Raw genomic sequence first — 22,394 nt, forward strand, 5'->3', positions numbered from 1 at the left:
AAACTGCCTTGGTCACAGACTAGATGAAGAGGACTTCGACACAGTGCTACTCTCACTTCGAACCATGTATGATGACATTCGAGAAACTTCATGGGACACCTGGGCAGCTGTGTTTACAGCAGCAGATTTCTTACATGAGGAATATCAAAATGATGACACCTTAAAGATGATCAGAAGGATACGGCATGGAGCTGTTTCTAAACGGCAACAAATAATGGGTCAGAGTGCTTCAAATGGTCAGTGGAGTAACGCCTACCTTCTATTAAATCAGTTACAGGGGTATTATAAACTGGAGAAGCATCATGAAAGGAGGAAGAGGATGAATTTCCACCATCTTCAAGCGAAGCATTTTGAAAGAACGAAGAAACTTAACGATGACCTGGCTGAAGTGCTTCAGGCAACGCTCTGTCTTGCTATCCAGGAACATCAATGGGCCAATGTCTCCTATCAAGTATTTCAACTCTTGACGCTAAATACAGATGGCTGCAATGGAGTCATCCACGATGGGCCGCTGCATGTGGGCGTTCCTTCAACGTGTTGCGTCAATGCAGATGTCTACGATCTAGTACGTGTATCAATTATGAATAGTTAATGATAGCTGAGATGGACCAATACGTCGATTTCTGGAACCTTATGGCATATGATTATGTCTGGTCTGGGAGTCCACAGACAGGCCACCAAGCAAACCTTTTCCCTGTGAACGATGGCTCGACACCATTTGATACACTAACTGCTGTCAACTATTACATTTCTTAAGGTGTTGCACCGCAAAATATAGTACTTGGTATTCCTATATATGGCCGTGCTTTTGATTCAACCGCCGGTGCTGGATCACCATTCGTTGGCATCAGCCTGGGAACCTGGGAGCCAGGCATTTATGATTTTAAAGACTTGCCTTTAATAGGGGCCAAAGAGCAATTTGACAGCAAGCTAGGAGTAAGCTATAGCTATGATGCTATGAAGAGAGACTTTATTAGCTATGATAATATTGCAATGGTAAATCAAAAGGCAGTGTGGATCCAAGAAAAGGAGCTTGGTGGCGCCATGTGGTGGGAGAGCAGCGCCGATGCCTTGGAAAGCAAGAGCCTAATTAGGAGTGTCTACTACAGCAATATAGACTGGTGATCTCTCTGTTAAGCTGTAGTATTTGTCTAATTTGACCCAGCCAGAGTTGCAACAAGGACTCATAAAGGGGTCATTGGCATATATACTCTTCGCAGTCTCAAACTGCTCAAGTAAGAAGTCCATTGTTGGCAACACTCTGTCAATAGTTGCATTATGACCTTCTGTAGCTAGTGTAGCATCATGAAAGAATAGCAAGAAGTCTTGAAGGTTTTGTAGATCTTGCCAGTCCTTTTCTAACAATAAGTCATCATTGTTCTCTTGATATTGGTGACAGAAAAGGTTGATCGCAGTCTTAAGCTTCGTTGCAGTACTGATCATTGTATACCAAGAGTTCCAGCGAGTAGAGTTGTCTCGTACAAGGTTGCGGCCACCACTAAGCTCTCGGAAATTGGCTAATCATTGCGTGCTCCATTGAATATAAACTACAATATTATGTAGCTTTTCAAGAGGTCCCTTCTGTCGCCATTGTTGCATTTCAAGCTCTGTAGGTTTTGTTAACATACCAGTGTTATTCTCTTCTGCAAGAGCCTCATCGTTGGTGTGAAATAAGAAGGATTGAGCTGCCAGATTAATAATATGGCCGTTGCATCGAAGGCGGTGATGTCTTGCATTATAGACAATTTGGTATTGGTCAAATAGTACTATTTGTAGAGTAGTCAGGTATTGCAAACTATAATAAACCATATACATATAGAAAGACATACATGTAGAAAGAGCATCCATCATTGTATCATTGTTTCCTGCATTGTCCATAACAAAGTATCCGATTTTCCATAGTCGTTGATTACTTTCATAATAAGCTCGCTGATTCCAACCTAAAGATGTTAGCTGATTACTATAAATATTACTATAAAGTTATTAACCTGTATGCTCGCCATCTAGTTCTTGTAATGCAAGAACAGAGTGTTCTAATTGGCCAGTTTCAGATATATAGTGTGCGATTATAACAAGAATTGCAAGAGAGTTGGGAGAAGTCCAGAGGTCAACTGTAAAGTGGGCTTTTGACAGGGCTGATTGTACATCGCGTTTGATCTGTTGCTTTTGAGCCTTGTATGTACGCAACGTCCAGGTCTGTATTGTTGGAATTGAGTTAGGTAGCCAGTTATCGATCTCTGGATTAAGGTAATGGAGTAATGCCCTAAATTCCAATATTGTTGCCATACGGAAAGGGACTCCACAAGTTGTAATCCATCGTACATATAGCTGCTCAACAACAACAGGGTCTAAGGCTTCAGTTGCAACAGTAGAAAGACAGCGGTGTTTATGATTTATCTCTTTAGCTTTGTCGAAAGCTTCAGCAATATTTCTTTGAATTGAAGTAGTTCGAGATTCCTGAGTAGAGGATATATCGATGTCGTGTTCTTTTAAGTGCCTTGTAATAATCTTTGTTCCGCCAGACTCAAGATACTCTTTTAGACAGTATCTACAATGCCATATTAACCTGCCCTGGTAGTTCCGAATGATATCGCAGCGGCTAACAGGTGTATGGTCCCAGACTTTCGAAAATCGTCTGCTTGCAGTTGTTGTTACAGAAACAGAGGGAGAGGATAGCGTATGTTTAAGTACAGGTGAAGTCAGGGTTTCGAATCGTTCACTGACAAATAGCTCACTGTCGTGCTGTGACAGTATATCCGAAGGTTGTGAAGTCATTGTAGTAATATATAGTATATAACAATCTATCAATTGAAGTTATTCGAATCCCTTGTTTCAAATTTTAAGCCTCAATACTGGCTGTATACGGCTAGTAATACGGCCCGTATACGGCCAGTATTGAGAACTGAATACGCACTGGACCCGTATTGGGATTTTGGAATACGCACTGACTCAGTATTACTGTATACGATACGAACCCGTATAAGGGTCATACATGACCCGTATCGCCAATACTATCTAATACACTGAGCTTGTGAGATTGGCGATCACAACAGAAACCCCCAAAGCTTAGAAACATCATATGGACAATATGGACAGCACCTGCATAGTATAATAGGCTTTCAACTTTCGTACCTCCTAGATGCACAGACAGACACTTCCCCTGAAGTGGAATGAGACGGCGGTACATTTTTGATTCATGTTTTAGATCTCTGACACACTCTACTCCTGTGCCTTTTGCGACGACGGTGTAGCCAAATGTAGGTAACTTGACCTTGAAAAAGGCTCCTCTGGCTCCATCAATATACATTTGCTCACGTTAGTCAAGCTGAACGCATAACAACTTGCGGATATGTTGCATAAATGTATCACGGTTGAGCTGATGGCGACTCTTTCCATGTTCTTTGGCGTTAGGACACTGCCAATCGAGTTCTCCCCCATTTATCATACCCATCAGACAGCTTGGGGTACAGAATCGACCTAAATTCCTATGAGCAAGGCCCGCTATTTCTTGAAGTTCAAAACATTAGAAGTGGAGCATATATTTTCGTAGTGTTATTTTATTAGCATTTCATTTATTCTAGTGCCATCCCATTTATTGTAAGCAACCAGTGTGCAGCGAATCGTGATCCGGCATGATTCACCCTGAATCAGATTCGATTCATGATCTGATTCGGGCTATTTCTTGATGATTCAAATCATGATTCAGCAAGTATTTGAATGATCTGAATACTTGCCAAGATGTCTAAGATGTCCAAGCGTCTAGCGGTGAGGACTTACTGTCATCCTCAATATATAGTTTTTTAGATTGACATTTAATACATTCAATCATTACAATTATCATCATTATGAGTGATTCTGAGTTGTCTGACGCCCCTGAGGATCTTGACGATCATGTTATTTATGAAGATAACAGTAATAATGGAGTATTCTCATCGTCTTCGCTATCATTAACACAAAGCAGTACCGCAACACTACAGCTACCAGTCACTCATTCTGCTCTTTTTCCAAAGAATCTATATGCTCGTACTATCTTAAGAGGCTCTCCTAATAAGATGCAATATGCTTGTATGCAAGAAGGCTGTTCATATATGCCTGAAGCTAAACCGGTATCGCAAAATACAACAAGCAATTTATGGAGACATATTGAACTAAAGCATCCAACTATCTTTGAAGCGTCTTCAAAATCTACTCGAAAACTTCAGAATAAAGACAATATCCGCCCTCAGAACCGTGCATCTTTGTCTAGATTCTTCAAGCCAAATCCTCATGGTACAACTCCAGTGTCAGGCACCAAATTCCGAGAATTGTTACTTGCATTCATCATTATGAATAATCTACCAATGAGATTGGTAGATAAATTCTCATTCCGGCAGCTAGTGCATTACCTCAATCCTTCAGTTTTGAGTATTTCTTCAACGTCTTTGAAAAGGGACCTACACAGGCAATTTTGCTATCATCGAGGGCAGCTACAACTGGAACTGCATAATCATATTAAAGCAGGTGGGCGATTATCACTTACGACTGATGCTTGGACTGCTATAAATGGAACAGATCATGCTGCTGTTACTGTACACTGGATATCAAAAGATTGGGTCCAACATTCAAGAATCCTAGATGTGATAAATCTACTTGAACCAATTCATTCTGGCGAATACCTAGCTCAGCAATTACTCTCAGTTACAGATGATTTCAAAATTACACATGGAGTCTTTACTATCACAAGAGACAATGTGTCAAATAATACAGCAATGCTCAACCAATACGAATCAAGAGCAGCAGATGTTCCAACAACAACAAATCAGCCATGGAGCTTTACTGTTAAAGATGGCGATGTACGATGTATGGCACATATTATAAATATAGCTGTTCAAGCAGCTCTTCTGACGATGAAAGCTGTACCATCAGAAGAGCTTGAGAGCTATCGAGTTCAAGAGGGTTTAGCTTATACTCAGATTAATGCTATCTATTCTGAAAAAGAAGAAGTTGTTAACGCTTTAACAAAGCTCCGCAAGCACATCTATGTGTTTAGGAATCGTCGAGGGTGGAAGGATAGTCTTCGTTCTCATGCTATAGCCACTGGAATCAAGCCTGTTACTCTTACAATTGATATGCCAGTACGATGGAACTCAACATATCATATGCTTCAAAATGCATTGTCAATGGAGGCACCAATCACAGCCCTTTGTGCATCACAGACTCTTGATATAAGCATGCGTGATATCCAGATTTCTTCGAAAGAATGGGAATTACTTCATGCTCTTGCAGAGTTCTTTGAGATTTTTAAGCGTATCTCAGAAAAGGTGCAAGCAGATGGGTATCCAACACTTAACTACTGTGTTCCATATTATCTACGACTAATGGATAAAATTAAGAAGATCAAGAAGACTGTTAAGCATACATATATCAACGAAGCTTGTACTGCTGCATTCAACAAATTGGACAACTATTTCTCACTTGCAACAAGCCAACGGTCAAGCCATTCAACAGTTGCAATAATATGTGATCCTCGGTTTAATTTTAGTATATTTGACTTCTATTTGCCTGAAAGCTTTTATAACACAAGCAAAGAACGAGCAAGAGCACAGTTTGCAGCTTGTTATAACAAGTATAAAACACTTGACAATGATATTCGAGCAGAGGAAATGGATGCTATGCTTGATAATGAGGATGAGGATATACCTCAAGAAGTGGACTCCGAGGATGAGATGTTTAAGCATCGAAAGCCTATACTTCAAGAGGTTGAATGGAGACGGTGGCTTAATGAGCCAGGAGTTGATAAGCCTGAGACTAATATCCTTAAATATTGGCAAGCAAAGCAGTATCAGTATCCAATAATTGCACAAATAGCTCGAGACTATTTAGCAATTCCAGCAACATCAGCAGCATCAGAACGGGTCTTTAGCCAAGGAGCTGACATTGTCACAAAGAAAAGGAATAGACTATTACCTTCAACAATTAGATATTTACTATGTCTACGGGATTGGGGGATAATTGTCGACGATGAGGATATCGAAGATGAGGATGTCGAAGATGAGGACGTCGAAGATGCAAGTGAACATATAGGTTAGGCATAGTTAAATATTTTCCATAGTTTTCAATATTCTATACACTCTATTTAAGCCTCAAAGATTCGAGTCATGATTAGGCGAATACCTCAAAAATATGAATGAATCATCAAATCGCCGAATCGTATTCGGGAGGTGATTCGCCGCACACTGTAAGCAACTCAAGGTGACTCATGAGCCACAGTATTCCACCCAACCGCTGGCCTGTCCGATCATAGACGACGAGATCCTGCCAGATATAGTGGGCCGAGGAGGATAAGACGGGATCGGAGCTGAAGCGCAAGCCCTAGGAGCCCAGCAGCGAAATTCGAAAAGGCGCATCGCACACTGTCAAGGGGAGTCCGACGCCATATTTTTAGCCATAGAGAGAATTGATGAAGAAACCTCTATTTCTGGCATCTTTTCCTATCAACACTCTAGGCTTTGTTGGACCTATTCAGCAAACTTTGCGACTCCAGCTGCGACTGTGTCTGGTCACTCCACCTTTGCCTCATCTGCAGTCTCACTTGTACGGAATCTCGAACCTGACGGGCTTGACATTGATTGGGAATATCCGGTGGATGCTACCCAAGCAAAAAACTTTGTCCTTCTGCTTCAAGCTGTTAGGGATGGCCTTGATACATACGGCAACTCACTTAGCACGCCATACCACTTCACGCTCACGGTTGCATGCCCTGCTGGCCTGCCTGGCGAAGCATCCCAAAGAGAATCACCTCTATCAGCACATCAACAGACAATTGACCGACCAAGACTATGTCCATGTTCCGGCATTGATCGATTCGCCGGATAATAAATCTGCATGGATAGTCTTCGATATCAATGTTGGGGATAAAGACCAGGACTTGGCAAAAATTCCTGTACAGTGTTGGAGAGTGAAGTATAATGATGGGAACCCGTAAGTTAGCTGCAGCATTATGCATTATCTTCATTTCTGATCCTACTCAGTCAATTTTACTCGTGCATGGCCGGTGTGCAGTACTACAATCATATGCTCAGATGGGGTGGCACAAGTAATTTTGAGTATAGAGGTAGCGCTTTGATCAAAGATACTATTGTGGTAGACAGGTGCTAACAGACGAATTTGACTCGCACGGTTTTGCACTTGGGTTGAGAATAGCCTTTCAATTCCATCTACAGGCAGCTCAAAAAGCACCAGCCACTCTCCCTGCCAACATATCTCGAGGCTAGTCTTGGAAATGAGCTGACGGTGTGTTTAATCGGAATCAGGTGGTGTTTCCCCTTTGCAAGCAGGACAGTACGTGTCAGTCGTGTCTCTCGGATCAGGGATTCTTTCGCGCGGGGGGGGACAGGAATCGGTGGTATTCAGATGAATTGCACATTTAAGAATATCAGTTGTGTGAAAGTGGCCACAAAGACGGTGTAGCCAACATTTATCTCCGCAGACCATCTAGTTCTGTTAGTTCAAGCAATAGTATTTCGATTTCAACACTTACCGTTGCAAAGTTCCAATAGGAAGTAGAAGAAGTGCGCAAACGGACGTTGCTGTCGAGACTGAAGGACACTGGAATGCAGTTTCGATTGTTGACGGAACTGATGGAACTGATGAAGAGGATTGTTGACGGAACTGATCCTTTTATAGGAAACTGCCTTTTATATAATCCATGGGCACTTATTACCAACTCTCTGAAAATAGATGGGTAGCCTTGTTGATTTTTCCACACTGCACTGGATATGCATATGAAGGGTAGTCAATCGAAAACGCGCGCGACCACGCCGATGGTACTACAGCATGAGTTAGAGATATTTATGCGGCTCCTTTGGGTGCGACGTGCCGGTGACACGATAACCGCATTGTAGATTAGGTAGAAAATCAGGCGGTCAGGCAACGAAGGATACTATACTCGTATCTACATGTTGAACTGCTATCTGTTCCTCGGTCGAGATTTCCTTATTAAATAAATACACCCATATACAACCAATTGCAGACCATTATTATCCGCGGAGTATGTATGAGGCCGCATACATGGCAGCAATGTTGCCTTCCCCAACCGTTCCGGGTTGCTAAGTGTTGTTATATAAGCATGGCAGCTTTTCTATCATGCTCCTGAACACTGGTTGCGCAAACACAACTTAACCAGCCCTCCGTAACCGGTATCCCGAGTGTTTTCTGCGCCGTGGACGAATGACAAATGAAAATCGTCGCTAAGCGCGCTAAGACGTGTAAATGAGACGACCCTAAGGGATTTGTAGTGATTTCGAAGATTAAAAGATTTAAGCAGGCTCTCCTACGGCCCGTTCGTGATGAGTTCCATGGGTCGAAGAAGCGAGGTGCTGGCCCGCGCGAGACTCCCGCGACACGGGTCAACTATCAGAAGACTTCTGATATAGTTTTGAATTTGAAAGGGGATCTGATAGGGGCGGTATCCGATTAAGGTAAGTCGGTTTTTTCAGCTATGCCATTAGTTACGCCATTAGTAGTCGGACCATCGGTGGTTGGATTGTTCTGTGGCGACAGGCTTGGTTCCGGTTCTTCAAGGATAGTCCCGAATTTCTTGAGAACCTGCTTGAGGGCAGGGCGTCGAATGGGTTTGCTGAGGAACATATCCATTCCCGAGTCCATGCACTCTTGGACATTGCTCTCCTCTGAAAATGCCGTCAATGCGACAATTGGTGCAGAATAACCCATTTGACGTATCAGTCGAGTACTCTGTAAACCATCGAGGTTCGGCATCTAAACTTGTTAGTAAGAGGTATCCAATAGAGTCTGGAATCGTACCTGGATATCCATAAAGATGAGATTGAACTGAAGCCCTTCCTCCATGCTAGCCTTCACCTTCTCATATGCCTCCTGGCCATCCTTTGCCACGGTCACATCATAAATATCCTCCAGTTTTAACATGCTATAAAATGTTAGTTGTGGTATTTCCAGGTCAACAAGCTGCGTATACATACCGAAGGACGACTTCCTGATTTACCAGGTTATCCTCTGCAACTAATACTCGAATCTTGCCCGATCCAGGCTTGGCTGCGACACGATTGAGGATGGCAAGCTGATCATCTGTGGCTCCATCCCTAGAAGCTGCCGACGCAAAGAATGGCTGACTCAGCCCAACCAGTCTAGGCTGAATATCTTTCTCGACCACTGCAGCCTGACTGCTGTTGTTGTTCGTGGCACTTTGTGACTGCATCTCAAGCGACAACCTTGCCATTCTGGAATCCTCCCGTGAAGTCACACTGGGTGTTTGAGACCCCCCAGCAGTTGAACTAGCCGTGCTAGATGTCCGCTCCCCAACAAACTTTAGAGGAATTTGCATATTGAATGTAGTGCCTTGGTCTTCGCCCGTGTTTTCCAGGGTGATGGTGCCGCCCATTAATCCAGCGAGCTGATGGCAAATACTAAGCCCCAATCCAGTGCCGCCATACTTTCTGCTGAGACCCAAGTCGCCTTGAACGAACGGCTCAAAGACGCGGTCCTGGATACTGGCAGGGATACCCGGACCTGTGTCTTCAACCTCGAACTCGAAAATGAGCGTTTTCGAGTTTGCTGGTGGGGGAGTCGGTGACCGTTCGCGAACATGAATGTGGCTTAAAGCCGCCTTTGGATCCATAGGGTTGATGAGTAGAGCGGTGCCAAGAGGTTTGCTGGGGCTAGACGGTAGTCTCGAGGTGGATGCGTTTGATCCCGATCCAGAACCAACGCGATGACGTTGTCTTGATGAGCGTTGCAACGATCCTTGTTTTGATGCCAGTGAGCCTTTTCTGCTGACATTGCCTTCTGCGCCCTTCTCGCCTATACATTTAATCCTCACGATGACCCTACCCCCCACAGGAGTGAACTTTAAGCTGTTGCTAACCAGATTGATGAGCACTTGGAGTATTCGGTGCTGATCCCCCCATAACCTCATGTCCTTCAACCTGCCGGTCCCGTTTGGACCCACGGCAGGAAGAGCCTTTTTCGGCCATGGCAGGCCCGTTTTGGAACCGAGATCACCATTTTCAGCACTAATAAAGTGGACAGCAAATTTGATATTTGCCTCCTTGACTTGCTTGTCGAAAATGGTCACGACTTGAGATTTGATATCGGAAAGGACAAACTCTTTCTCTTCAATGGTAATCGACTGGCCGATTTGGTTTTTACTGAATGTTAATAGATCGTTGAGTAGATGTAGCAAAAGATCCCCTGACTTGTACACGACCTGGAGAGATCGCTTGATGCTGGGCAAGTCGTCTTCTCCCATGCAAACGGCGCACATACCAAGAATTCCATTTAGCGGTGTTTTCAATTCGTGTGATATGTTCGCAATAAAGAGCGTTTTGCTTTCATTCGCTGCTTCTGCTGCCTTTTTACTGATCTCCAATTCTCTAGTTCGTTCGGCGACTCTTTCCTCAAGTTTCGTATACTGCGTCATCAGTTCATCAGACATCTCGTTGAAGGTGCGGGTGAGCTCCGTCAATTCGTCAGTAATGAAATGCCTCGGGTCAAGCACCTTTCCAGGGACTTTAAACACTCGGCGACGTTCTTCTTCCGTCTTTTCTTCCTTCGATTTTCGGTGTTTGCCATGCACAAAGCGTCTCATGCGTATTACAAATCCCTTGCCATGTTTCGATGTCTTGCTCGACGATTGAGTATTTGCTGTTTCTTCGTCGCCCGGGCGAATTTCACCATCGATGGATATCTCTGACCCCATGCTATTCCGTGGTGTATACCCAGGCGGCTGAACCGACTTCTCGGTGGCCTCTTTCAGCCTCGTAATGGGCAAAACGCTGTAATAAGCTGTTGGAACGACAACAACCAAAATGAGTGCAATAGTTCCAAAGATACAACCAAGGAGAATCTTGCGCAATTTCTCGACCGGTGCAAATGCTTCGGCCTTAGACTCCTCCACAATCAGCACCCAGTCCACTATATTACTTCTAGGACGGGCGTATCCAACAGCAACCTCGACCCCTTGCTCATTTATAGTATTCAAGTTGCTTCCGGCATTGTTGATTTGAGAGTTGTTGCTGCTAACTACTTCAAGCGCTACAGGGTACTTTTTTAACTGGAAGTTGGCGCCGTAGTTCGTAGAGGAGCTATGCATGGTATGCCGATCGGTCTGATTCTGGTTTGGCATAGGCGGGAATATAAAGTTCATATCCTGCTCGCCGAGATCGGTCCTATTTGGAGTATGGCCCTCGTTGACCGGTGTCTTCGTTTGAGGGAATTTGTTTATTCCAGTGTCTGGCCCCAAAAGCAAAACCATGCCGGTGCTATCCAGGCCCTCCCTCGAATTTCGAACATTGAATAGTCGAGTGGATTGGGAAACCACAGTCATGTAGCCCAAAATATCTACTTTTGACGTGCTGTTGAAAATTGGCAGCGTCATAGACACCAAGGAAAATGTTTCGTTGACGTGGAATGGTCCCAGTAGCATAGCAGTTGAAGCATTGAGATTGTATTTACGAAAAGCTTTGACGGTACTAGACACCACGCCGTCTGTAGTCGTTCTAGAGTATGTGAGATTTGGATAAAGCGACTCAGGGAATCCAGTGGGCCCTTCCGGTGACTGGTCGCCAAGTTTGATGTGCTTTGGAAATTGTCAGTAATTTATCATGTTGCCTGGAGGTAAGCAATTCTCACCGTGCCATTTGGATATTGCATTGGAAGTTGGATATCCGCGGCGCCAACAGCCGTGACGTTTAGCAATCCATTTGAGTCTCCAGTCCTGTCCTTTGAGAATATCCTGACTTGGACCAGCTGCGAGTAACCGGTACTAGCAACAGCCGCCTGGATATCTTCTTCAGCCAGCTGCCAGTTGGACGCGCTGTTGTCATTCTGGTAGTAGAACCTCAGTAGTGCCTTTTGTATCTCTATCCGAGTCACAATAGTCCTGCAGGTCGACTCGACGAGTTGTAGGTTGGCAGCTACCTGCCCAGCCTTGAGAGATGCAGTCAAGGACAAGCTTTGCAATCTGAGACGTATCAGTAATGACCGTAGCAGGTAAGGGATTGGATTGGCTTACTTGATGCCGACAACGAAGTTGTAGTTATTTATCCACTGTTCACACTGTCAGAAGAAGCGTCTTCCGCGGACCCGGTCCATGCAGAACCCACGGTTGAAATGGACACAGCAGCCAATGCCAGGAAAGCCGTCAAAAGGACCAGCAGCGCAAGCTGCAGGCGAATGGGTATGCGCATGGCTTGCTACTCGAAATCCCTTTGTTGTGCCGTGGGCTTTGAAATTTAGCGAAATAGGAGCGTGGGCCCTTCACCCTCCTCCCCCCTCCTTCCTCCTCCAAGCGGTCGCTATTCGACTTCGAGATTGGGCCAGTATGGTGTGATAGCTGCGGCGGCAGATTCTTTCTGCTATAAGATCATGTCGCTGATTTTTCACAGCAGCGACCACGGCGCGGCGGCGTCGGGCTGTGTTCCTGGCGACTGGGCTAGTTTTCGACGCGACAGGCGGCGATGTCGATATGGCGGCTCAATTGATGAATATGCCTTAGCAAAATAGTGAGGGAGTAGACGAGCGAGGCTCCGGATTTATCTAGCGCATTAGAGATAGATTTGAGGTCGTTGGAGACGCGGCAGGGATACGAGGCTCAACGCTAAGCTGAGGCTGGACCCTTTTGCGGGACGGAGAATGGGGGATTATTGTCGGAAAAAATACGATGCGCACCCCTTTGGGTTTGGCTGCCAAGGGGCCACCAAGTGGGCCGGCCCCAACCCCCCTGTAGCCACCCCATCAACGCGCTCGCGAGGCCTCAGAAGGCTCGTTCCCACCGAGTTTTGGAGATATAGTATAGGGTAACGACGAGCTTTCTCGTAAATTAACGTCTTATATAGTAATACACGTGTACTACGTCTACGTCGTCAACTTTTTTTTACGATAAAATGGGGTCGCCGTAGGCGAGGGAAAATTTGAGTTTTGCAGAAATCACTTGCGCATTGCGCATCGTATTTTTTCACCTGTGAATTCGGCAAACTAGTGAAAAATCACCTGCGCATGCGCAGGTGATTCCTCGTTTCCAACGAGAATTTTGATATATAGCCTATATAAACATCATTTTTCGGAAGTAAATTGCTCTATATAGCCTATAGTCTACTATATACTAGAAGGTATGCCACCACTGTACACTTCTATTATTGTTTTCTCGCCATAAACGAGCAATATCAATGTCCTTCTTCATAAGTACTGCTCTTTTCCCTCGTGCCCCACGATGCATATAAGTAGCTATAAAGTCAACCTCTTGCCTTGCTAAGTCTGCATCTGCTTTATCAGCTGCTATACGCTCCCCCCGGAGAGTACTATAGAGCCTCGTTATAGACGAGAATTCGCCATACTTCTTCCAAAATACCTCCCAGTCCCTGTGGCAGGCAACAAATGAGTAATAAACAAACTAAAATAGTCGTTACTATCGAGGTAATAAGGTGTATTATCGTAGCTTACCCTCCAATGACACCAGTTATTCTTAATTACCTTCCAGTAAGTTGGAAGGCTGTCTTTATATAGTATCTTCCAATACTTAAGTGGTATACTTTGGTCGTTAATAACGAGGGTTTTTCCCTCGTCCCAGTCGAGGATAAGTTGTGGTAATTCCTTGTATGCCTGATATGTTTTTGATGGTGGGATAGGAATTGAGGAAATAAGAACAAGTTCTCCTTTGTTAAGGAAATCAAGCTGTATATAACCCTCTTTGTCGTTGGTAGCGACCCTTTTTGATGGGGTTGGTGGTAAGTAGAGTAGCCGAGGTCGCTGAACTATAGTAGGCGATGACCCTACTCTCTGGTTTTCCTCGTTGTCAACGACCCTTTCAGCTTCTTTGTCTACTCTCTGGTTTTCCTCGTTGTCAACGACCCTTCCGGCTTCTTTGTCTGCGTTGTCCCTTTTCCTTTTTGGCTCATTTGGAATGACAAGTTTATAGGATTCCTCGATAGGACTGACGTATTTCTTACTATTATACCTTTAGCACCTATATATAAGTAAATATAGTAATATATTACCTTTCAGCTTCATATTTAGCTAGGTTAAAGGCATTGGCCCAGCTTAAAAGTCGGTTTTTCTCAGTAATTGTTCTTATATCAGAATCAATTATATTTTTAGGTGGAATAAATGATTCAATTGATGTATGGCCTGCGTCAATTTCTCGTTGTAGACGAGTGTTTGAAGACATCTTCTTTTCTCTCGATGGGAGCGACATTTTTAATATAGTTGTAGCTAAATTATTTTATGATGTTATTTAATAATAATGCCTCTATATATATTTAATAGGAGGGTACAAATGTCTCATTGTTAGCGAGGATTAGTCTCATTGTTAGCGAGGAGTTAGGGTTATTCCTCGTCCTTAGCGAGGAATCTAATGAGGCTCTACACAGATTATATAATATAGAGCGCCTTCCCTCGTACCTTTCCTTTTACCTACCTTTCCCTTTACCTACTATTAAAGCTTTAAGATGGATACACTCGCTGAGAACGAGGGTTTTTGAAGATAGAGAGGATCTTATTACAGCAACAGAGCAATTACTAGCTGACGAGTTACAAGCCCAGACTGCGTATGAAGAATTCAGTTTTCGTCAAAGTACAAGCCAAATTAAGCAGTCGTCAAATGCTGCTTTAGCACCTACAACACATGCTGCATATACCTCGTAGGTAACGAGTTATTATAAAACGCTCATCTCTAACGAGATATTAGGATGCATACACAATTCCTTATATTTATTAAGGCAAAGTACCCTATACAAGGTGAGGATGGGGTTAATACAGCTTCTAATAAGTGTCCACAATATATTTGTGAGTGGATTCAGGATGCTTGTGAAGTCCTAAGTACAATAGAAGGGGTAAGGAAAGTTGGAAAAGGGTCGTCCCGGACAAAGAAGCTAGTTGACTCGTCAGGAACGAAGGATCGTGCTGCTACATACTCTCATGCTCTAAAAATGAGGGCAGCTATAAGCTTTTGGTTTGCCTATATATGCCCACGTCAGTGTGGTCATGGGGAATGGCTTCAAGTTGTTGAGAGTGGTAATTGGCAAGGAAATCCCTCGTTATCAACGACAGTTTCCCGCTATATGAGAGCCCTAAATAAGATGAAGGTAAATTCTCTCATTCCCATCGAGGTATTTTATACTAATAGATTCTAGACACATGCTGGTGAAGTCTCTACAAGTGCAAGAGCTCTTACTTCATATGATTTACAGTGTATGTGGAAGTTTAACCAAGCTATTCCACAGGTTGAGTTTGGTAAAAAACTCGTTCATGACGAGCATACATATTATTGGAGTGGGCAGAAGTGTAGGATAATGCTACAAGCTATCTATACACTTGCATTTCAATGCCTTCTTCGGATTGACGAGGTATTACAAATTCAAAGTCATCATATCCTCGTTATCAACGAGGAACGAGGTGAAATTCAACTTAACCTTCTCTTCCGGAAGACAAACCAATATGGAGGTGTGTACTCTACTACTTAAATTCCTCGGTACTAATGAGGAATTAGGAATTAAGCCATTTCACCTATTTCTTAACCCACAAGAACCTCACCTTGACCCTGTTCTTGCACTCTTACAATGGATAAAAGTCTCGCAGATAACGAGTGGTTTTATATTTCGTCGTATTGATGCCTATGATCGGGTTATAGCAAGTGATAAGAGCTTAGTATGACTACCTTATATATTAAAATACCTCAGTGTTAACGAGACATTAGGATGCTTCTACATTTACAGAGTATTTTCGACATAATCTCCTCGATATAGGCGTAGATTTCCGACTATATGGAACACACTCTTTCCGTAGAGGTGGATGTCAATGGCTATATTCAGAAAAGAGATGGGGTCTACGGCAGATATGCGATTGGGGTGGATGGAGTACAAATTTTGACTCAAGCTCTATTATGCGGTATTTAGTCGGCTGGAACGATAATCCTACAAAGAAGAGAGAAGAGTTTATGAATCCTAACCAGAGTGGAGGGCTCCGGTGTATAGTATGTGGACGGGAATGCTCATGTATTGGTAGATAGTAGCTCTTAGAAATACCTCGTTACAACCGAGGATTCTGTCTTGTTTTGATTCTGTCTTGTTGTTTTGCGACTGAGGATTCTGTCTTGTTTTGATTCTGTCTTGTTGTGACTGTGGATTCTGTCTTGTTTTGCGACCGAGGATTCTGTCTTGTTGCGACTGAGGATTCTTGTTGTGACTGAGGATTCTGTCTTGTTGTTTTGCGACCGAGGATTCTGTCTTGTTTTGATTCTGTCTTGTTGTTTTGCGACTGAGGATTCTGTCTTGTTGCGACTGAGGATTCTTGTTGTGACCGAGGATTCTTGTTGTGACTGAGGATTCTGTCTTGTTGCGACTGAGGATTCTTGTTGTGACCGAGGATTCTTGTTGTGACTGAGGATTCTGTCTTGTTGCGACTGAGGATTCTTGTTGTGACTGAGGATTCTGCTGTTTTGATTCTGGCTTGTTGTGACCGAGGATTCTGTTGTTTTGATTCTGGCTTGTTGTGACTGTGAATTCTGGATTGTTGTGACTCTTGTTGTGACTGAGGATTCTGTCTTGTTGCGACCGAGGATTCTGTCTTGTTTTGCGACCGAGGATTCTGTTGTTTTGATTCTGTCTTGTTGTGACTGTGGATTCTGTCTTGTTTTGCGACCGAGGATTCTGTTGTTTTGATTCTGTCTTGTTGTGACCGTGGATTCTGTCTTGTTTTGCGATCGAGGATTCTGTTGTTTTGATTCTGGCTTGTTGTGACTGAGGATTCTGTGTTGTTGCGACCGAGGATTCTGTGTTGTTGCGACCGAGGATTCTGTCTTGTTGCGACCGAGGATTCTGTCTTGTTTTGTGACCGAGGATTCTGTTGTTTTGATTCTGTCTTGTTGTGACCGAGGATTCTGTCTTGTTGTTTTGGATTCTGTGTTGTTGTTTTGCAACTGAGGATTCTGTTGTGTAGAGAGCCTGCGACTAAGAGCCCTTACCGAGAGCACTACCTCAACCACTACGGCAGGGGGTTTCCTCGTTGTAACCGAGGGTTCCCTGCTCTTAATCTTAGAGCCTATAGTGCGACCGATAGCCTACGAGCCTGCGACCGAGAGCACTACTGTAACCACTATAGCAGGGGGTTTCCTCGTTGCGACCAAGGGTTCTATGTAGAGAGCCCTACTAAGAGAGCTCTCGTTACAGTACATTACAACCACATAAGACAAGGAGAAAGGAAGGAAAGCAAATTTTGTATTATTCTATTTTACAAGAAGCTCGTTGTTGCCGAGACTTCTAGATATTGTGGCCAGAGGCCACAGCTGCAAGGGTGGTGTTGGCACGGCGAGTTCCATCTACCAAGTCCTTTTCCTCGTTAGCACTGAACTATTTTACAGCTATATACAACTTACCAACACAGTCATATTACCTCCTTGGAGGTATTGCAACATCTCCCAGAGCACGCAGCGGTGGGTGCGGGTGAGGGTGTTTGGGGGAGCCTTAATTCTCGTTAGTGATGAGAAATCTAATACTATACAATACTTACGTCGCCAGGAGGGAGGGTGGCAGCTGGGAGCGCCCTGCGGTAGAAAAGCAGCTCTACTGCAGTATGCTGCCACTTACAGCCACAAGGCAGTAGGTCCTCGTTGTCAAGGCCACGGGGGGTGTCTAATTCATCGTTAGGAACGAGGAATTACAGAAGGTGTACTACTTACCTTGGGGGAGCGGCATCAGCTGGTTCCCAGTGCGGCCTAAAGCTTCGTTAGCAATGAGACAAAACAAGAGATAATATAGAACACTTACAGCCATAACATTTGGCAGTGGTGCCAGCACGCACTTCACCATTGGTCTTGTGAGGCCAGCATAGGCGGCTAAAGGTTCGTTAGCAACGAGGATTATAGACTACCAATTCACTTACCGTAACTGCTCCTCTAAGCAGTTGGTGTTCTGCAGGGGGCAGGCAGCGATAGTTCCCCAGCGGGCAAGGTAGGCGGTGCGGCGTTGGCTAAAGACTCGTTAGTGACGAGGATTCTGAAACCATAACTTTCACTTACGCAGGAGTGCGGTTCCTAAGGATGGCGGGATCCCATCCCACCATAGTGGTCTGGGCAGCGTTGTCGAAAGTGTATTGTTGCGGCATTTTCTAAAAGTCTCGTTATTGACGAGGAAAAAAGGTTCAGTAGGGGCGAGCCTACGAGGTAGCGGGGTGATGGTGGTGGTGGTGGGTAGAAAGTCGGTAATTATTCCTAAAAGCGCACTCGCGCATGCCACTTAGCCTAATTAGGGCTAAGCTCCTAGACAACAATTCTACAATAGCCACCTTGCCTATTTGGGCTAAGTGGCCTACCCCCCTACCTGCGCAAGTGATTTTTCAGGTGCGAATCGTATTTTTTCGGAATGAATGCCGGCGGGAAGGGAATTTTGGTTAGTGACAGGGGTCTAGCGTCGTCTGAAGAGTTAGTGCGAAAGTGTTTGTTGCACGTGAAAACTAAGGAGATTCCATATAAGATCACGTGACTATTACAACACACCCCTTACGTATCTCTGTACGATTCCCTTCGTAAATTGCATGAGGAAAACGGAGAAAGGGGTGGCTATCCACGGGCTGGTGATACTCGGGCGTGAGTCAAAGTTACGCCCGATGATTCACTGCCATACGAGTAAACAAGTAGCCCACTTCGGTCCGGACCCTCTATCTTCCTTCCATATCGGTCATCCATACCCTGCCCTACTTTACCCCATGCCAAGTGAGTACACAGGTGGGCAGACCATCAGGGGTTAGCTCAGCTGACCCGAAAATGCTCCACTTTTATGACTAAACCTTGCACATTGGTCAGCTAAGCTCGTGTAGCATCACATGATATGGTCAGGTAGGGCTAAAAACGGTATATAATAGGGCCCTAATTTCCTACCAACATAAAACCTGTAGGGCATGGCAACACAACAGTAGTAATTCATTGCTAATGCATTATTCACAATGAATGAGATAATTTCACTACCTCAACTAGACCTATGGTCTAATACTGTTAGTATTGATAGTAGTCTTCAATTTGAGGATGAAAGACGAGTATTGTCGACCAGCGCCGTGGGCACCAGTTTGTAAGCAGCCTGCCGTGAAGCCACGAAAGCACGTGATTGAGCATTGGTCACGTGACTCCAATGCGTCAAACGTGAATATTTTTACAACCCCCCACCAACCTCACTTTCCTTCTTCTTCAACAACGTGATGGCCACCACCACCACCCCCACCACTGAGTCTTCTGGCCTCAAAGCCACCGGTAAGTTCAATTCCTTCCTTTTCCTTTTCCTTTGTTTTTTTTGATTGATTACTGTATACTAACCTTCGGATAGAAGATCTGGCTGCCGTCGTGTCATACTGACATTCGTTGCACTCAGTTTGCTATCAAACTCAAGAGCAAACTTGGAAATCTCCTCCTCAAACCTACAAGTCACTATACATATTTTGGCTTATCACACCAACAACAAGAGCAATACTACTCAACGATTGCTACAACCATCTATGATTCATTACACGTCATCGCTCCTTAGTTACTGGGCCGATATTACCACATAGCATATCTCTACAACCCTCTATGATTCATTACATGACATCACTCATACTACCACATGACATATCTCTACCAACTAGAGGCCTAGGAGCATGAACGATAGCTCTAAAAGCTCCTACGAACCTCTATGATTCATTACATGTCATCGCTCTTTAGTTACCCACAAGATTGGTTAAGTTATGACATAATTTGTCTGTAACATAATTTGTCTATGACATAATTTGTCTATAGAGGTACTCTGACCTTGGACCTCCTTTTACTTCCTATAGGCTATGAACCTAAGAGATGGTTCTATGGGATTCTCTTACATCGACTACAGTTACCAAGCCTGGTAAGTCATGGAAAGTCATGGAAAATGAGAGAACTACACTCCTTTGGCATAAATAGGATTGCCCTTTCCTTAAGAAAGGGCAAGCAGGCAATACAGTAAATCGACTAGCACATACTTCTACATCTTTTCCAAGCTTCCAAGCATTGATCTTGTTATTCTCTGTTTTTTGAAAAGTCAGTGAGGTGCTAACCTCTGACTTACCCCTGAGTTCCCAGACTCAACATTTGTTGCAACTTGTCTGAACCACTTCATGTTACGACGGAACAAGAAGGCTGGCCAACTACAGGACAGGAAGGAGGGAGGTCGCATGAGACCGGCCCTGGTACCTGGAGGGGCAGCGGGGAATAGTAGTTCTGAAAGTATCACGTGACGGACTCGCAGGATGATGAGAAGAATCCTAAGAATCCAGGACTCCGAGGACTCGAGTGAGTTCCCAGGAGTCCACTAGGCACGTGACGGACTCACAGGATGATGAGAAGAATCCTAAGAGTCCAGGACTCCGAGGACTCAAGTGAGTTCCCAGGAGTCCACTAGGCACGACGCCACTATATAAGTAGATAGTTAGTTCTTAGATAGGAGCTTCGTGCTCAACTCAATATAGTATTCTTTACAATACTGTAATGTGTTACTTGGAAAGCTGTAATGGTGGGTGCACCAGATATGAGAATCTAGCCACCCAAGGAAGGGATGAATTTACTAAGACAACACACTGTCTTAGGAAACAGAGCCAAAGGCTTGTAGCTTAGACTATTCCACAACGCAGCAATCAGGTGTATGATGTGGTGAAGTGGTTTAGACAAGTTGCAACAAATGTTGAGTATGAGAACTCAGGGGTAAGTCAGAGGTTAGCACCTCACTGACTTTTCAAAAAACAGAGAATAACAAGATCAATGCTTGGAAGCTTGGAAAAGATGTAGAAGTATGTGCTAGTCGATTTACTGTATTGCCTGCTTGCCCTTTCTTAAGGAAAGGGCAATCCTATTTATGCCAAAGGAGTGTAGTTCTCTCATTTTCCATGACTTTCCATGACTAACCAGGCTTGGTAAATGTATTAGAAATCAAGTGCGACCCACAACTAGCTTGCTAATCATGTAGTGAACGTAAGAGAATCCCATAGAACCATCTCTTGGGTTCCTAGCCTATAGGAAGTGAAAAGGAGGTCCAAGGTCAGAGTACCTATAGACAAATTATGTCATAACTTAACCAATCTTGTGGGTAACTAAGGAGCGATGACGTGTAATGAATCATAGAGGGTTGTAGAAGCTTCTAGAGCTATCGTTCATGTTCCTAGGCCTCTAGTTGGTAGAGATATGCCATGTGGTAGTATTGGCCCACCCCCCTTAAGGAGGAGATTTTCTTAATAACTTGTTCAATGAGTGTCCAAATGATATGCCGTGATGTATGTAGCATAAACAGATGTAGTAGAAGAGTTTGCAGCAATCGTTGAGTAGTATTGCTTCTGTTGTTGGTGTGATAAGCCAAGATATGTATGGTGACTTGTAGGTTTGAGGAGGAGATTTCTAAGTTTGCTCTTAAGTTTGATAGCAAACTGAGTGCAACGAATGTCAGTATGACAGGGGCTAGGGGTTCTTAACTATATTCAGCCTCTTATACAAGCCACACTCTTTGCTGTATACAGCTAGTGCAACTATGGCAATAATTCAGTCTGTAATACTAACCAGTCCATATTATTAGTAGATCTAGTCCGTAGGGACTACCCTTAGTCTGTCATGTGGATTTCCACCCCAGCTACAAGGTGTGTAAGAAATGGCCAACCTCGTACTTTCCGAACGAGGTAGGAGCCCTGTTAGGATAAACTAGACTACTACGGAAATCAAATCAAAGCTCAGCTAGAAGTACGATTACAAACGAGCAAAATGTGAAGATCCTAAGATAATTCAAGAGTGGTTTTCTCTCGTATGAAACATAGTTACGGACTAACTAGACTATGACTCTAAGATACTATATTTCGCAACTATGTTTCATACGAGAGAAAACCACTCTTGAATTATCTTAGGATCTTCACATTTTGCTCGTTTGTAATCTAAGATAGTCTAGTTAGTCCGTAAGTCCGTAGGGCCCAACCTACTAGTAATGGTCGAGAATATACTAAACAAGAAGCTGACTCTTCGTACGGAGTCAATTTTCGTGAGTTAGGGGTAGAGTCGCGTCGAGAAGTAATACCATGAGCGCGTCGTCTAAGTGTTGCTTTAGGGTTGCTTAAGGGACATCATATGACATTGCAGCAGCTCGAATACTTTGAATATGGACTTGTTTAATTAATTGGATAGCTAGAAACATCCTACCCTCTTGATTAGAAGTTTTAAGTTGAGTTAATGTTGCCATAAGTTGAATTTTGTCAAGTTGAGGCGTTTTGGTGTTTTGGTGCGTCACTCGCTTGTGTGCGTCACTCGCATGTGAAATACGTTACTGTTAAAATATTATCCAAAACAAACATGATGACGTCTATGTTATATGATGACTTGTATGTATGTAGATACACCTGCGTTTTGGTCTCATTAT

General features: G+C 43.9%; 2 protein-coding genes across 2 annotated transcripts; both read right to left on the reverse strand.

Annotated features, from left to right (window-relative positions):
- Nucleotides 1–6,194: 6,194 nt before the first annotated feature.
- HHK5 (Histidine kinase) lies at nucleotides 6,195–12,814 on the reverse strand. Its single transcript, XM_024472279.1, has 7 exons — nucleotides 12,120–12,814; nucleotides 12,029–12,063; nucleotides 11,647–11,977; nucleotides 8,979–11,593; nucleotides 8,803–8,926; nucleotides 7,520–8,757; nucleotides 6,195–7,473 (listed from the first exon to the last, which is right to left on the reverse strand). Exons 1-6 carry the CDS (start codon nucleotides 12,201–12,203, stop codon nucleotides 8,455–8,457), a joined length of 3,492 nt encoding a protein of 1,163 aa, XP_024320340.1. The 5' UTR covers nucleotides 12,204–12,814; the 3' UTR covers nucleotides 6,195–7,473; nucleotides 7,520–8,454.
- Nucleotides 12,815–17,267: 4,453 nt separating this feature from the next.
- Nucleotides 17,268–18,111, reverse strand: VC83_08737 (uncharacterized protein; the record flags this gene model as incomplete). Its single annotated transcript, XM_024472280.1, has 7 exons — nucleotides 17,268–17,336; nucleotides 17,384–17,470; nucleotides 17,518–17,639; nucleotides 17,687–17,722; nucleotides 17,775–17,842; nucleotides 17,890–17,976; nucleotides 18,026–18,111. The coding sequence occupies 7 exons, from the start codon at nucleotides 18,109–18,111 to the stop codon at nucleotides 17,268–17,270; spliced, it is 555 nt and encodes a 184-aa protein (XP_024320339.1).
- Between the last annotated feature and the right edge of the window lie 4,283 nt (nucleotides 18,112–22,394).

The sequence above is a fragment of the Pseudogymnoascus destructans genome, assembly GCF_001641265.1.
Source record: "Pseudogymnoascus destructans isolate 20631-21 unplaced genomic scaffold scaffold_27, whole genome shotgun sequence".
NCBI classification, from domain to species: Eukaryota; Fungi; Ascomycota; class Leotiomycetes; order Thelebolales; family Thelebolaceae; genus Pseudogymnoascus; species Pseudogymnoascus destructans.

Coding starts and splice junctions, on each gene's coding strand:
- HHK5 (XM_024472279.1), bottom strand. CDS start 12,203: ATGCGCATACCCATTCGCCTGCAGCTTGCGCTGCTGGTCCTTTTGACG. Junction 11,594..11,646: donor TGCAATATCCAAATGGCACG/GTGAGAATTGCT, acceptor CAATTTCCAAAG/CACATCAAACTTGGCGACCA. Junction 8,927..8,978: donor AATCAGGAAGTCGTCCTTCG/GTATGTATACGC, acceptor AACATTTTATAG/CATGTTAAAACTGGAGGATA.